At 36.0% G+C, this 17765-nt stretch overlaps 1 protein-coding gene across 1 annotated transcript in view; it reads left to right on the top strand.

Annotated features, from left to right (window-relative positions):
• LOC113092433 (microtubule-associated tumor suppressor candidate 2-like) overlaps nt 1–14623 on the top strand; it is a 56635-nt gene extending 42012 nt beyond the window's left edge. The window contains 12 exon segments of the mRNA XM_026258024.1: nt 3845–3867; nt 3870–4005; nt 6895–6993; nt 9032–9306; nt 11239–11305; nt 11405–11619; nt 11703–11808; nt 11904–11977; nt 12047–12145; nt 12226–12345; nt 12780–12880; nt 13653–14623. Coding sequence (XP_026113809.1) covers nt 3845–3867; nt 3870–4005; nt 6895–6993; nt 9032–9306; nt 11239–11305; nt 11405–11619; nt 11703–11808; nt 11904–11977; nt 12047–12145; nt 12226–12345; nt 12780–12880; nt 13653–14001 — 1664 coding nt within the window. The 3' untranslated portion in view covers nt 14002–14623.
• The last annotated feature ends 3142 nt before the right edge of the window (nt 14624–17765 follow it).

Below are 17765 nucleotides of genomic sequence, written 5' to 3'. Positions count from 1 at the left end.
TTTTTGTGGCAACTACCCAGTGTTTTAGTTTTGTACTACTCAACATCCAGAGCACACTTCCCTTGATATTGTTTTATCAATACTTTGTGGTTTTGTACTCCACTATGCTACATCATACACACTGCCTAATGTTCAATTACACACTACTTTTTCTTACTAGTACTGTACTATATAGAACACACTGCCTATTGCACATTACATTGTGCCCTAATGCTTAAGTGCACACTACCATGTGTGATAGTTTTGTACTCCACTTTCTAGTCCACACTACTTAATGTTGCATATTAGCGTATTAGTGCACAACACTTTGTGATTTAGTACTGCACTACCTAGTACACACTACCTTATGTCTTACTGCATGCTACTTTTGAACTAGCACTACGTAGAGCACACTACCCAATATGCCTGTATTTTAGTGCACAGTGCTTTGTGTACTCACACCGTACTACACTACTTAGTGCACATAACATTATTTTGCATTGCCTTGTGAACACTATGCTACCTAGTGTATACTACATTTTATGTATTAATGTTATTTGAATTATCACACTACAGAATATGCATGTTTTTGTAGTGCACAATACTTTTGTGCATTTACACCATACTACAATACAGCACAATCTGTAATTGTGCGCACTACTAGTACTTGCAGTACACTATCTAGTGCACACTACATTTAGTATATTAGTAGTGTACTATGTAGAGCATACTGTAGGTACACAATATGCTAATTTCCGTGCACAGTACTTATTTTAGCACTTCACTACAAAATTAGTATTTTAATGTACTTGTTTTGTACAACACTATCTAGTGCACAGTTAGCATGATATCGTTTACTGCACGCCATTTTGTGATTTCACACTCTGTTAAACTATGTAGTGCACACTATCTAATGTCCTGCTGCACACTACTTTTGTTCTAGTGCTGTGCAATATGCAAATATACTTGATATACAAGTTTTTGTGCACAATACTTTGTACAATCACACATGCCGCAATACAGTGCACACTACCTAATGTCCTATTGCATACTACTGTTAGTGCTAGTACTCTACTGCTGTAGGTGTAGGACACTACCTATTGCACATCGCATAAAGTCTGAATGTTTTAGTGCACACTACCTAAAATGTTACTTTTGTTGTTCATTTTGACCCATCTGTCCACTTCCTGCCAGCAGTGCTGAGCAGTGGGTCAGTATGTCTCAGGTCCTTATGGTATTGCTACTGAAGTGGCACCCATCCTGACATATGGCTGTGAGTGGAGGGGCTGGATTTGCATAATGTTTACCTCCTGACATCCTCGGGAGCACCTCTGATGCTCTGTGCTTAATAATGCATTGCAAGTGTGGTCTTTTAATGGGTCACTGCTGTGTTCACCAGGCATGATTTTTCATTCTGATTCTCTCTCTGTGCTGTCTAAATGTTACTAGAATAGGAATAGCATCTGCTCCCGTCACATTTCAAACATAATGTTTTTGCTCCATCTCTTCTAGAATACTTTCTTTGCTTTCTTTCCTTGTTCTTTCACATTACGTATGTCTCAGCTGGCCAGGAGACCAGAAGAGAAGTGCTGATTGTTTGGTTCTGCCTGCTTCACAAGCTGAATTTTATCCACACCAGCACTGCATTAAATTAGTCTTCTCTTATTTTTGCATTCCTTTCTGGTGCATTGTATGATAAATGCTTCAGCTCACACTGAATTGTATATTTTTATTATTCATGTTGGTTGAACATTTGTCTTCATTATGATCAGTATTTTAAATTCAGCATGTGGGAATTGCTTCATTGTATTTCCAGGACCTTAAATCTATGTGTGTGTATGTGTGGCATTTTATTTTATGAAGATTATTATTTATTTTTTTAAGAAAAACTAATGTGATTTTTGACCATATGTTCCATGTTTGCCAGTGTTTACTGGCCAATTATTTTTGCTAAACTAAACAAACATTCAAATCAAATTCATTCGAGATTTCCCTTAATTAAAAACATATTAGTAAACACTAGAAAATGATAATGATATAAACACACCTGCAGATAATAGTTGGGTTCAGTGTACAAAAAGTATTTCGCATATCTGAATGGAAATGTTCATTGAACTAGAGAGAGAGAGAGAGAGAGACAGAAGCTAAATCCCTTAGCATCATAAATCAGAATGTAAATCCTGTAATTGTCTCTACAATGTACTGCCAGTTATTTTTTGTCACAGATAGACTCTTAAACGTTCAGAAAATACATTTCTTTATAAACTGTTGTTACTGTTGATTCCATTCATCAAACTCAGACATTGTGTTACCAAAGTTATTAAGATATTTATTTTAATTTAATTTAATTTATTGTAGTTGTAATTTAAAGGACCTTTAAACTATTAATTTAGGCGAAATCTAAATCTAAATCTAATGTTCAATTCTGGAAAATAACAAAATAATTTCTTCCAAATTTTGTAATAGAGTTGCAAACTTTTCTGTCCGTTTGCGGAAAAGGGTAAATATATATATATATATATATATATATATATATTAACGTTTTTATTTTTTTGTTTATTTTAATGTATTCATTTATTTTTATTACTAAATTTAATAATTGTATACCATGTTCACGAAAAGTGATGCATGCAAAATGTGAGGCTTTCCACAGTCTTTTAATTGCAGTTATTTGAGGCGCTCAATATGATCCATCCCACACAAGTATAATGCTCCCATCATTTGAGTGATTATGTAAATCCAGAGCGCTGATGAAACTGGAACAAAATCTTAAGGATTGAGTCTCTGTGCTACTAACCCAGTTCCACACAATGCACACAGTTCACTGGTTCTCACAGAGATTTGACAGAGAATCCACCAATGAGCAGCGAGGTTTATTTCCCAGCAGCCAATCAAACGCATCTCTCGGCTGCTCTGCACCTCAACATCTCCTGCTGCAAGAGTTGGAGGGCTGTGTGGCACTTCCTACTGTTTCCAAAGCTCCGTCTCTGCAGCCAAAACTTTGTCCCAGATCTTTACCACCCTTATCAGATCACCCTCAACCTGCATTTACCACAGTATAGCCTTACCATAACTGAAAATAAGTGATTCTGTTGTGTGGCTGTGTTTAATTCCTTTTGAATCTATTTGAATTAATGGCAGTTGTTGGTTGCTGTCTCTAAATATCTCCACAGGTTACATAGAAGCACTAAAATATGGTATTTTAAACCTCTTATGACAGTGTACTGTCAACATTTCTGCATCTGTCTGCTCTTTTCTGTTGGTGGAGTCCTCTCTCAGCACTTTATAAATCAGAGCGATATCTGTGGCAGAGCAGCGTTATAAACACTCCCGAGAATGGTCTCGCCTTACAGTCTGAAAGTAAGCTAAAGTAGAGAGGAAAGTGTCTTTCAAAGGACAAGTTATATAAAAGTACCTGTGTGGTTTGTGAAATCAGTTATGGCTTGTTGAATAGATGCTATGTCTTGAGTTTTTTCTTTTACGTGGCAAGTACTCTTGTTTTATTGCAGTGTTTGGTCTTATTGAGCCGTGCTGAGGTTATTGATCAAGCATAGAGTGGGATGAACAGTTGGTCTGGGTTCAATTGTGGGGTTAATGAGCAGTAAGATGAATTCTCATCCACCACAGATGATGAATAATGTGCAGGAGATGAGCACAGTCTGATTAAGCATTCACAGTAAACCAGGGAACTAGACAATGGCCTGCAGTATTCAGTTTCTAAACTACTGTATGATGCACAATTAATTATATGCAGTTCAACTGGCAAACAAAAAAAGATACATTCAGAGATTTTCGAAGCAAACTAATATTGATTTGTATGGATGTGCTGGGTGTGAAGTTTGGCTCTTTTTGGGGTAATTTTCAGGTCCCAACAGTGTAAATGATGAGCGCAACCACTTCACCATGTCACCACGTCGCCTCCTGAAGATGGATCCAGAGCACTGTGTCCCAGCACCCCTCAACCCCCCAGCACTCCTGCACCCAAACGCCGCTCCCTGCTGCCCCCTCCTCAAAGCTCTCCTGTGGGTAAGTGGACCGAACCTTCATATTTTTAGCCAGTATGCACTTCAACGTGTATACACTAAATGAAGTATGCTATAAACAAAACTAATTGCATTAGAATACAATGTTATCTTCAAACAGTACTACAAGAAGTTTGTGTTTCAAGAGGTTTGCTATAATAGAAGTACTTGTTTCAGCTAGTATGCATTATGCACATATGTACTCCAGCTAGTGTACACAATAAGAATGGACTTCAAATAGTTTATATTACAGTTTGCCCTTCGATAAATATGCACTTCAGCTAGAATGTACTGCATAAAGTTTGTTTCAGTAAGTTTACACTGTTAAACATATATACGTAGTATGCTAGTAGTTATTTAACCAGTATGCATTTCGGTGAATATGCACTATAAGATGTATGCATTACATCTAAAGTGATCTTTAGTACTACAAACATGTTTAAAGAAGTATGAGCTACAAGAGGTATGCACGACTAGAAGTATATTTCAACAAGCATGCATTACACACATATAGTGTAGACTGTGTTAATGAATTTCAGATAGGTTCAAATGATACTTAACTTTCTGATAAGTTTGCATTTGTTTCTGATAAGTTTTCATTTGTTCTCCTATGCACTACAAAAAGTATGTGCTTAATTATGAATGCACTAATGGGTGTGAAATTCTGCTAGTTTGTTTTTCAATGAGTATGCACGACAAGAAGTAGTGTACGCACATGATAACATGATTCATTCAAACAAAATGCACTACATTTAGAGTGATCTTCGACCAGTAATACAAGAAGCATGCGGTTAAACAACTATCCACTACTAGAGGTATTCATTTCAACTAGTGTGCATTACACAGCTATGTACTTTATCTAGTAAACACTATAAGAAAGTTTAAACCAGGTTGAGTGTATTTCAGATGGATCACCAGAATACAGAGACTGCATGCTTTCTGTAGAACCAGGTGTGACCTGTCAAATGTCTTGAGGAATTCTCTGATATCAGCTCCAGTTTGAAGGCTGACCTCAACTATTGCACCGGCACACAGCTGAGCGCGTACTTGTCAGGCTTAAGTAAACAGCACTACCACCCTGTCCATGACCTCTACAGAGTCATTAATCTCCTCTGCGTGTGTGAAAAATGGCACAATCCTGTTGGGGGACATTGCAGCGGTTGTAATATGCTAAGTACATATTTGTGTAATGCATAATGGTTGAAAAAAATACTTCTAGTAGTGCAAAGCTCTTGTAGTGCATACATGTTTAAACACATGATTGTTGTACTACTGGTTAAAGATCACTCTAGCTGTAGTGCATCCTGGTGGCATGAATCTTGTTTAGAGCATACTTCTTGTAGTAAATAATTTCATACACTTGCTTACAATCACTTATTTATCTCAGCTCAGTTAGGATGATCATTTAGAAGCGATCATCCAAGTAAAGTCTGTCCAATCAGAACTCGCCTGTTCTCATTTAACCAATCATTTTGCTCCTGCCTAAAGCATAATGAGGCTATCTTTTTTCTTTTTAACCTGTCCCCCTCTTTATTGTTGTTATCAGTTCTGTCCCATTTTCAATGCCACATTTGCTGATCCTTAACCACAGCTCTGAGAGTGTATATCTCTGCCTGCTGCTTCCCTCTTTGTCATCCTGACAAAATCTCCAGCACCCTGGAGGCACAAAACGGCTACGAGGGGCACCTGGCCCAACATGGACTACCGATCTACTGTTAGCATGCTGTCTAGGTAGTGAGTGATGACAAAATTCATGAGACCCTGCTGCTTGAAAACAGTTCAGAAATGCTGTCCAGTTCTCGCATTACTCACATGGATCTAAGGAAGCAGAATTTATAAAACATCGGCTGTACACCATCATACTAGAGTCTTAACATCTTCACATGCATCCACTGATGATGCAGCGGTGTCTCTGATGCTGTAGGTGCTGTCTCAGCATGGGGGTGGAGTTGGCAGTGGGATCCAAGGGAGGAGGGTGTCCATTGGGATTATAGGAGGGTGTCTATGGCTGTCTGCTACATGTTGAAATAAGCTGGCAGTAATTAGGTGCCCTGGGACCCCTGTTGCAGTGTGATGTTTGTGTGTGCACTCTGTTTGGTGAAAGTAAGCCAAAAGTAGCAACCCCAAAAACATATGCACCCAAGTGTTGTGAGATGGAAGATTTGAAACAAGCTCCGATCCCAGCAGCATCTTCAATCGTTTCCTGTAATCTCATATAGGCAATGCTTGTGTCTTCATATGTGTTCAGGCTTTATTATGAAGACTGTAAAATTATATATATGTATATATATAGTGTTATGATATGTTAATGTTACTTGATATCTTGCAAACTTCAGAAAAAATCAAGTTAAGTTTGCTCAATATCTTACATTTATGAAAATTGTAATATACTAAGTTACCTTAACTGCCATTTTTGGTTTCCAAGTTAAGTTAATAAACTGAAATGTGCAGTGCATTATTATCGTAATATTCATTATAGATTATTATGTACATCAGGGTTATTACTAGAAATATTGTGAGATGAGTAATATTTTATTATTTTATATATTTAATATATTTACACTCTGTTGGTCCACGGATGCTTGCAGCCTCTCAGAAAGTCATATCGTCCAGCCCGTGTGGCAAGTGGACCCTAGCAGCTGCGTTATTTTGTGGTTGACTGCCTCTTATTGGAATCGATTCAGGCACCGCCGAGACCCTATTATGACTCAATGGAAGAGGAGAGTGATACGAAAAGAGACGGAAAAGGGGGTGGTGGTTACTGTTGCGAATTTCATTCTTGGATTTGTACTCCTTTGCCCTTTATATGCTTCCTGAGTGTATATCTTTAATTCAGATAATCTCCTGAGCACTGCCATTAACTCCTGTAACTGATGTCCTTCTTTATCCATAGCATCCCGTAAGGAATTCCAGAAGAGTTCTGACAGCACCCGTTCATCTCTGTCCTCCCCTAAGAGACTCGCTGTAGTGTCTCCTAAACCACAGTCTCCAGGTAACCAACCAGAACAAAGATCAACCCAAGATATTGCTTTCCTTTCAAAGTTGTCCCCTGCTGCTTTACAGAGCACAGTGTTTCCATTAGACGGCATCACACTGTTGGATAAATCTCATCTGAATCTCTTATCTCCACTGTAACTCTCTTTTTTCTCTCTCTCCATACACACACACACACACACACATACACACCAACATACAATGAAAGAGAACTTCATATAGGAAGTAATCAGTGTGGCCACTAGGGTCAAGTTCTGCTGTCATGTTGAACTAAATGAAGCAATTTTCAGTATATAGTCACCCAATCTACCACAACAGTGAAATTATGGGTTTTAGGGAGTCAGACACCCTAAATAGAGCTTGAATTCCCCTAAAGGACATTTAAAAAAAATGCTGGGTTTCTTGAAAAATGTAAACATGCAATGTTAGGAGGCTACAGTGCATCTTGTCCGCTTGCTGTCATTGTCTTCCTGATGAGCAGGGAATCGACTCCCTAACATCATTTTCGCCCACCTTGCTTCCTGAAAAAGCAGATTTTCTCTTTGTTGTCATAGAGACTGATTCTCAGGCTAAAGATTAAGTCACTCTGAGAGACTGGCGGTTGGTTTGTGTATGTGTGTGGTGGACTGGATTGTCTTGAGTCAGTATAATGGAAAAAAATATATTTATTTAAATGAATATCAGTTTAGTACAGGAGCGTGTTTATGGTTACTGATTTGATTAAGATTAAAGCTCTTCGATTTTGACTTTGTCAGATATCACGAAGATTTTCACTATATACTGTACATTACTGCAGTTATGTTTTTGAAAAAGGTTTCTTATGCTCAAAAAGGCTGCATTTATTTAATAAAAATTGTGAAATATTTGTATTAAAAAATAAAATCATTTCTGATATATATACAAAAAAGTAATTTATTCCTGTGATCACTACTGCAGTTTCAGTTTCACACGTTCCTTCAGAAATGATTTGAATGTGAATTAAATATAAGCATGATGCTGCACCTTTTTTCAGTATTCTTTGATGAATAGCATTTAGTAATCTATTTAAAACATTATAAAGGTTTTTATTGACAATTGTGTCCATGCTGAGTGAACTAATTAAAAAAGAAAAGCTCCAAATCTTTGAAGGGTAGTGCATCTCCACATTCCTATGCAGTCTCCACTGTACATAGCACAGCTATAGCTTGCTAAGAGGTTAATTCAATACCTAATACGTCAGTAAAGGCCACTGAAAAAAATGTGTTGCTAGCCATTAACAAGCAATTTGCTTGCACACTCAACACTGAGGACAGCAGTGACTCTGTCATAGCAATTAGCAGCTCTGAAACATTCAGTCTTTCTTCCGAAGATTAGTTTGTACACTAATGATAGCTGTAAATCATCCTGTCATTACATTTGGCTCAATGTGTTTATGAAATTTATCATTGAATGAATGCTAACACGGCTGCTGTTAGCAAAACATTAGCTGCTGTTAGCATTAGCATGAGTGTTTTAGGTTGCTTGATTAAGATAAATCACACCTTGATTTTACTTTTCATTAATGCAGAATGCTTGATTTTGTCAAGTATACATTTATTTAAATAGCATTAATTGATAATGTCTATAGATAACTTCGATGAGGGCTTTAACAGTCTTTGTGTGACTAATCAGTATATCCTTTGTAATACAGTACATTTATAGTGAATAGGAAGTATATAGAGTAACATTTTTCCATTATTTTATTTAAACTATAAGATTTGTTATGATTTGTTTAGCCACTGTTTCAGTAGCTTTGGGTCAGAAAGCTCATTTTACATAACAATGAATAGCCTACAGTCTTTGAATAGTCCCTTTGCCTATAAATGATTCAAGTAATCCAGTTAGGTATAGAAATTATGGTAACGCTTTATGTAAATTATTTCATGGTTGTTAAGCTTACAGGACTCTCTGGGGTGTCTAAGCATTATGGAGGCCATTTTATTAACACTGTGCCGTTCTGAGATGAATTTAATGAAATTGATGTTTTAGTGCTTCTTCTTTCATGTCTCCCTCTTTAGTCCTACAGAGGCAACAGAGGGCAACAGGGGCAGTCCAAGGCTCAAGCATGCAAATTTTGCCTCGTACTGGCTCTCTGGACCCAGAGAAGAAAAAAGATGAAGAGCAGAAAAAAGAAAAAGAGCTAGAGAAAGTAGAGAGGCCTGAAGAGTTGCAGCGCTTGCAGGGTCGGTGTGAAGAACAGGCCAGGCAACTACAGGCTCTTCAGACAGAACTAAAGAAAACCAGCATGAGACTGGAGGTCTTTGTGATCTGCACTCAGCACTTCTCCCTCAAGGTATTTTATTAAAGATCACAGGCAGTTAAAAATTTATTTGGCCACACGTGCATTCTTCATTATTATTATTACTTTACAGATTTTAGAATTATTTAAATAAACAACTATTATATTTTATTATTCAAAGTCATAAAAACATGACATCATACTATATCGACACATCCTTTTTTTCAGTATTATTAATTTGTACATTTTAGAATTATAAAAATCATCACAACAAATATTTTATTATTAAAGTCTTGAAAGCTATTATAACGTATTATATTATTATATTGTCAAACATACTATTTCTTTATTATTTTTACAATACATATAGAATCATAATAGAGTCATAAAACTATTAAATATATAATTTATTTCAATTTAATATTTTCATTATTCATAGTCATAAAAGACATCATTATCATTTTTGAGAATTAATGCAATAAGATTGCTGGTTTTTTTTTCTAAATGTATTGTTTTTCAGCTGATACAGTATGTTCTATCTAACATGATTTGCAGCACACTAACTACAGCAACATCCCTTCTGGTACAAACCCTGCGATCAACTAATTTGCTCAAGGGCACAGTGATTTCTACAGCCTTCACATTTCACCAAAACATGATATGTTTGTGTTACCTTGCCAAAGCCTAAACCACTAGGTTATCATTACTGAAATACTGCTGCCTTGAACTGACACATCCATCTCAACCACTGGACACTCAACAACAACAAAAACACAAACTACAGCCTTTATCTAATATGTCATGAATGTAAGGATGAGGTAGCTGTGTGCAAGAGCAGACCGTTGAATCACATACACAGAATCACAAGCATATCGCTGTCTGCTAAAAAGGAATTACATGTGTTGCCATCCATATTTGTAATTCGCTATGGATTAAAGCATCTGCTAAATGAATAGATGATGTAAATAAAGACATTTTTTGGAAGTGCAGTGCCCCCTGCTGTCCATTAGTGAATGACTGGCTTTAAGATTCATCTTGCAGATGCACAGTTGTTTCTGAAATGCCTCTGCAAACTAACTAACTCTTAAAATATACATCCAAATCTAAAACCTTCTGCCAACTTCTCCCACACCTGCCAACATGAAGCATTTTTAGTTTCTATAGTGCATGTGTTATTTCTAAATGCTTTTCATACTCAGGGTTGAATACTATACATTTTTTCTGTACTGTCAAATGCACACAAGAGTGATAATGTTTCTGCAGAATTGCATCAGTTCTTTTTTTGTTATATTACATTTACAGGCATGTCTATGTGTTTAATAATGTTTGTCAGTTTCAAACATAACACTGTTTGGGTTTTTACATGTTAATTTTATTTAGGCCGTAAAAATAATACTAAATGTATTGTGCAGTACAACAGTATGTAGTCCACATTAGTCACTACAAAAGCAAGTATGCAATGAAAAAGTATAGTTTTTGTTTTGTGTGTGAGGGTACATTGGAACACTGTTTATAGTTGTGATTATTTAATTATTAATTAGTAAAATCACAAAAACCATGAAGTAGTTGGTCGTAATATATACATTTCTAAATGTTTTATCTGTTGTTTACCCTAATATTGTTGGGACCAAATGTCTCTACAAAAATGGTAAATCCTGAAATCACTTTCATTTCAGAAGCTAGATCAATACACAGCAGATAAATAAACGTAATAGTGATTATAATGAATATTATACATATATACATACTGATAATAAATATGTATAAATAATGAAATCATTCAGAAATAAATAATTCACAAATAATGACATTTTTAAAATGCAATGCAAAAAAATAAAAACAAAATTGGGGTGGAATTAGGAAATAGATATAGAATTCAATGGAAAATCCCAACCATGATAGAAAAGTTTATTTAAGTTATATCATATTTAATTGTTATAAGTGGATCTGAGTAAATGCATATTTCTATTTGTGTGTGTGTTTCAGAATGAAAGTGCTGAGGAGAAGGAGAGAGAGTTGACCCAAGAACTCAGTCGAATTCAGCATGAAGTGGGTGAGTTCAAAGAGGTTTAATTATATGTGTGCCCATAAACTACTAAGACAAAAGCAGGTTTTATTTAAATCCGTCTGCTCTGTTCCTCATATTGCCCAGCCTTTAATGCAGCTCGCTGGGAGGGTCTTCAGAAGGAGAAGAGAGAGCTGGATGAGTGTTTTGAGAGGGAGCTGAGAGAGTTACAGGTGCAGCAGGAGTCTGAACTCACGACCTTAGAGGAGAACCTGAGATTACGGCACGCTTCAGACAGAGACCATCTCAGAGCGGAGCACCAGTCAGAGGTGGAGGAGCTGCACACACAGCACCAGGAACAGGTCAGGACGTCTGGCTGAGGATGCTGGGAAATACATTTAAGATGGCATGAATATGAATATTTAACTGTGTGTTTTGTGTTTAGATCGAAGAGTTGACTGCCAACCATGAGGCTGCCCTTGAACACCTGAAGACCATGCACAACATCACAATGTCAACACTGCAGGAGGAGCATGCCAGGACCATGAGGGGTGAGGGTCCACTTAGTAATACCACTACAAACCAGCTGGCAGAAATGTGGAGAAGAACTCAAATTCTGTATTCCATCTCATGTCATTTCTCTTAGACTTAAGGAAAGCCCATGAGCAGCAAAAGGCGAGTCTAGAAGAGGACTTTGAGAAACTGCGCCTCTCACTTCAGGTGATTTGTTTACTAAATCAAGCTACTCGTCCAACGCGAATTCATTAGTAACAGGAACATTTCCTTTAGGACCAGGTGGACACTCTGACTTTCCAGAACCGGACTCTGAGAGACAAAGCCAAGCGTTTTGAAGAGGCCCTGAGGAAGAGCACCGACGAACAGATTGTGGTGTGTTTCTTTAAGACATTAATAAAGGGATGCTTGGATATAGGCACAATAACACTGAGAGTGAGTAAATGTATTTGCAGGATGCACTGGCCCCGTATCAGCATATTGAGGAGGACCTGAAGAGTCTGAAGGAGGTTCTGGAGATGAAGAACCAGCAAATTCATGACCAGGAGAAGAAGATCTGTCATCTGGAGAAAGTGGTAAATGGGTGTGCAGACTAAACACACTGTGCAGGAGAATTCTGCAGTTTAAAGTGACGAAGAGGACAGAGTTACCCCCCACTTCACACCTTGAAGAGTGTTGTATATCGTGTATTGTATTGTAAATATTCTGTACTGTGTTTAGAAAGTCCATTTTGTTGTTATGTTACAGTATATTATTTATGATTTGGATATTGAATCAGTTTCCACTTTAAAACCTTCTTTTCCTTCCAGCTGTTTTGGACGTTATATTATTTATAATTTTGGAAGTCCATTTTAGAGCTGCTTTTTACTACTTTTTCCTTTCAGCTTTTATGAATTCTCATTGTTTTTTTCATCACATAAAACACATTACAGTCCCCTGTTGTTCAAGGAAGTGTTGAAGTTTGTGTGAAAATTTAATGTCGAGCTCTGTGTTCACTTGATCCTTCGAGCAGGCCCAAAAGAACCTGTATCTGGAGGAGCGGGTCCAGGTGCTTCAGCAGCAGAACGAAGACCTGATGGCCCGCATTGACCGCCATCTTGTTGTGTCAAGGTATGAATTTGAATTAAAGTGGTAGTTCACTTAAAAAATGTAAATTAGCTGTAAATTGACTGAAACCTCAGCAGTGGATCCTCTACAGTGAATGGGTGCCGTCAGACTGAGAGTCTAAACAGCTGACAAACACATCACAATAATCCACAATCAGTTAACATCTTGTGAAGTGCAAAAACTAGGCATTTGTTAGAAACAAATCCGTCATTAAAACAATCGAAATCCTAAAATATGACTCCATAATATGACTTCCTCCAGTGAAAAAGTATTCTGGCCTGAATCAGGAGAGAAATATGCACAGATCAAGCACTGTTTACAAGCAAAAACAGTTCTAAACAAATAAATCGGAGGATTTTGTGAGTGTGAGTGGACAACACAGTATGAGCTTTGGAGGAAGTGTTATTATGTGTTCCTGTGGCTCAGTGGTAGAGCATTGTGTTAGCATTGCAAAAGGTTGTGGGTTCAATTCCCACAACTAGTACACATACTGGTGAAAAGAAAAACGATTTGATTTCCACTTCACAAGATGTTAATTGATGGGCTGGATTATTGTGATGTTTTTATTAGCTTTTTGAACTCTCATTTTGACGGCACCCATTCACTGCAGATGATCCATTGGTGAGAAAGTGGTGTAATATCAAATTTCTCAAAATCTGTTCTCTTGAACAAACAAACTCATTTACATCTTGGATGACCTGAGGGTGAGTGAAACAAGGTCCTGCATAGCCATAGACTTTTGACTAATCCTGGTTGTTTCTTCCTGTATTTATAGAGAATTGTCTGAGGAGAACGCAAACCTTCAGGAGTATGTGGAGAAGGAGACAAATGAGAAGAAACGGCTGAGCCGCAACAATGAAGAGCTGCTCTGGCTTCTCCAGACGAGTCCCCATCTGTCGCCTTCCTCTTCTCCCATCCACAGAGCCTTCTTCGCCGGTCCTGATAGCCCTCCATATCATTACTCTCCAGGTCCAGGGACCCCCACACACACCTGTTCTCCTGGCCCCTGTACGCCGACTCACAAGGTGGTGTCTCCGGCCCCAGGGACGCCCACTCTCAGAGGCTCACCAGCAGCACGCTCGTCCCCTGCACGGATCCCAAACGCCAACAATTCACCCAGATGAGCGGAGTCTCAGCTGCATCAGTCGCATTGCCCATTTTATGTTACTGTCCCTTGTGACAGCAGCGCTTTTTTTTTTGGTGTTCAGGCCGTACGTTGTTCTTTGAAAAACGTCAAGTTCTATATATGAAGGTTTTTTTAAATCCCAACTGCCAGAGCCTATGTCCCTTCCGTTTGTTGTCTTTGAGACACGAAAACGTTTTTTGTCTCAGATGATTGGACTTCGTAAACACATAGCATCAGAATGAAAAAGTTAATGATGCTAATGCTAATGCTAATGATTTGCTGCCAACAATGCTTGGTGTGCATGGAGGCAGGACCATTGTTGTGTACACAGAAGTAACTCGTCTTTGACTCTTAAACATGCTGTTGGACTCCAACACTAATGTCTGTAGTTTCTTCTGAATTACATAAGAGAACTTTATACAACAAAAAGCACTTTAGGTTTCTGCCCTACTTTGTTCCTACAGATAAATGCACCAGCATTTTTTGTGATCTGGTTTATTTTTGTATAAGCAATATAAAAAAAATAAGATTTTACAAATCTCCCAAGTTTTGATTCAGAATGTTTCAAATTAGTCAAGACATATATACAGGAGCACTACGGTATCTATAGGATATATATATATATATATATATATATATATATACAAACACAATACCATTCAAAATGTTTGGAGTAATGTTTTAAAAAACATTTTAAAGAATTTTTCTTTTTTTAATGTTTTTTATGCAGACCAATGTTTACTAAAAATAAACAATACAACAATACTATTATGATATATCTTTACAGTTTAAAAGAACTGTTTTCTATTTTAATATATTTTAAAATGTAACTTTTTGCCATGATGTTAAAGCTGAATTTTCAGCGTCATTACTTCAGTCTTCAGTGTCACATGACCCTTCAGAAATCATTCTGATATGCTGATTTGGTGCTCAAAATCATTTGTTATTATTTTATTTTATTTGAGAATTATTATTTTTTTCATTTATTTATAACAAATCTAATTTATTAGACTATTGAAGTCTTTTAAGTCACCAATAATGCATCATTGTTGAATAAAACCATTATTTTCTTTAAAAAAAATCATAAATCTACCCAAGCTTTTGAATAGCACAATCATAATAAAATAACATTTAGATAATTTTATCTAAACAAAATCCTGTTTTTGAAAATGACTTTTTACAGTGTAAAGGCACCTTCACATTGTCTTAACAAACTGCAATGCCTTCCACTGGTGCATGAGCAGTTACAGTATGTTTTCCTGGACCCTCCCAAAGACTAATCCAGCTAATATCAAAAACCAGCTTTTTCAAACAAGTGTTTCTTCATACACAGAGCAGTTTGCTTGCCTACATGACATGAAACCTTCACTGGCACAGATTCATTGTGCCGGATTTTACCAGTTGCTTGGTTTACAAGACAAAAGACGTCTTCAGCATCAAGTCTGTTCTTCCTGTTCTTCCTAACTTATCTGACAAAATTCATGCATGACATAAAACAGGGAAATCAAGCAAACGTATAGGTACCGACTACTGGAAATGTTGTTGTAAATTGTAGTTGTAATTTTTATTAGTACTTTGTAATTTAATGGACATTTTGCTACTTGTGCATGTGATGTAAGTCTTCCATTCTTAATGTGAATCCTAGGATAGCTGTCATGTTAGCATCCATACTCAGACTCCTGGGGATGATAGCTTGTTTGAGGACAATATTTTACCCATAACTACTGGAACAGGACTGTCTTAATGAGCTCCACCTGTCAGAGGTGTGTTGTAGGTATGTTACAGATGTGTACAGGTTTTACGGAGGTACAATATGGCAGTTAAATGTATGTTTGGATTTAATCTTTATTGTAATGCTGGTTAACTCTTGTATTACCTCTGTAGAGTGTAGCAAAACATAGAGAGAGATTTTTCTGTATGAGTGAACTAGAACAGAATGTAACTGTCTTTAATTGTTTTAAGGTAAAGTTCAGGGAAAATATTTTGCCGTCTTAAAGACATTTTTACATTTTTCTGTATAACATTATTTATTTATTTATTTATTTTTAAGAAAAATAACATCACATTCCTCTTTTAAAGTGGGTTTTGATATTTCAAAACAGAGGCCAATTCTTTATTAATATTTTTTAAATTTGTATTTGAATTTTTTTTTTTTTTTTTTTTTTACAATTGATACATCTTTCAATGGGCAAACTTTGACACTTTTGATACATATGAGAATTTTTGTAAACTCTTTACTGATAATCTTTTTTTCTATAGTATTATCAGTTGGTGCTTGTACAGGGGTATCATACACAGAAGTCCAATAATCTGCTATACAAGACGAGCAATCTACAAACACACACACACACACACAGCAAGTATGTATTTGCAGATGTTTTTATTCATTTGAGACACTGTTGTTTACTTTTAAATGTTTTCAATTACTGTGAAATCTATGTTTTATTCTAATTCTAGTTCATTTTTAAATGATGTAGCTTTACATTCTAAATTAATTTAATTTGTTTCTGTCACTGTGATACAAATTATTTATTGTTGATCATTTTTTGCTACTCTGGCACGGATAATAATAAATAAAATAATATAATAAAATAATAATAAATAATATAATAAAATAATAATAAATAAAATAATAATAATAAATGTAATAGCACCTTTTTTTAAATATTTTTTATTAAACAACAGCAGACCATTGTACATTAGTAACTTGCCTAAAATTCTGAATAATTTTGATTCACTTAGAACAATTACATAAATGTTTCAGGAATGTGCCTTCATTTATTGTGCAAAGTAGCAAAAATGAAAAGGTTATTATGTTATAGCCACCTAACAAACAGGTAATATGCTCCTAACATCTGGTTTGATAAAATAAAATAAATAGATCTTTTTTATGTTTGTTTGCTTATTATATTTTATTTAGGTTTTTTTTCAGCAATTTGTTTTTACTTGATTGATTTTACTAGTACACATTTACTATTTTTCATTTTATTTTTGTTTTACTTTTTTCATATTGTACATTTATTTTCTAAATTAATGTCTCAACAAAAAAACCTCAGCAACCTCAGTCTGCACCTGCTATGATTTATAACAAAGTGCAAAATTGTTACTAATCTACATTTATATACTAAAAGGAGAAACTGTGTTTAATTGTATACTTCAAATTCCTTGAAGAGCTCATTGTTTAGTTTTTTTTCTCTATGCCCCTCAAGATGACCTTCACTATAACATTAGTCCATAGATTATAATGAATGATAAAGACAACAGAATCACGTTCTGAGAAGCACTGACTCTTTGTCCTGTGGACATCTAAACTACTGAATGTCAACTTGCCCCTGAAAACACAGACATGGTCAATGTAAACTAGGAGTAATGGAGTCACTTATTGTACTGAATGAAATTTGTCTATCCGTGTGTTTACTAGCATTTGACTTCTATTATGTCTTTTTTGACTGGATTTACATTTGCTTGTAAGGTATTTATTGTGTTGTAGTGCACAGTAATCGATGCATGTTTGTCTTGGCGGACCATTGATTCCCTGTGTATGTTTTTAACTTGTAATGGTTCATACTGTAACTGTAGCATAGAGAATATAATAACAAGGAATGGAAAGAATTTATATATAACTCATTTGTATTCACCAGGGGGGCGGGGAAGAATATTAAAATATAAAAAAATGACATGCTTTTTTGCTTATTTGTGCATAATAATTAATAAAATGGCCCTAAAAACTATTATAATATAATCACATTAGATTAAGACAAA

Source organism: Carassius auratus, unplaced genomic scaffold (genome assembly GCF_003368295.1).
Source record: "Carassius auratus strain Wakin unplaced genomic scaffold, ASM336829v1 scaf_tig00214588, whole genome shotgun sequence".
In the NCBI taxonomy this organism is placed as follows: Eukaryota; Metazoa; Chordata; class Actinopteri; order Cypriniformes; family Cyprinidae; genus Carassius; species Carassius auratus.
The sequence above is the reverse complement of the archived record's forward strand: the minus strand, read 5'-3'. Positions and strand labels throughout refer to the sequence as shown.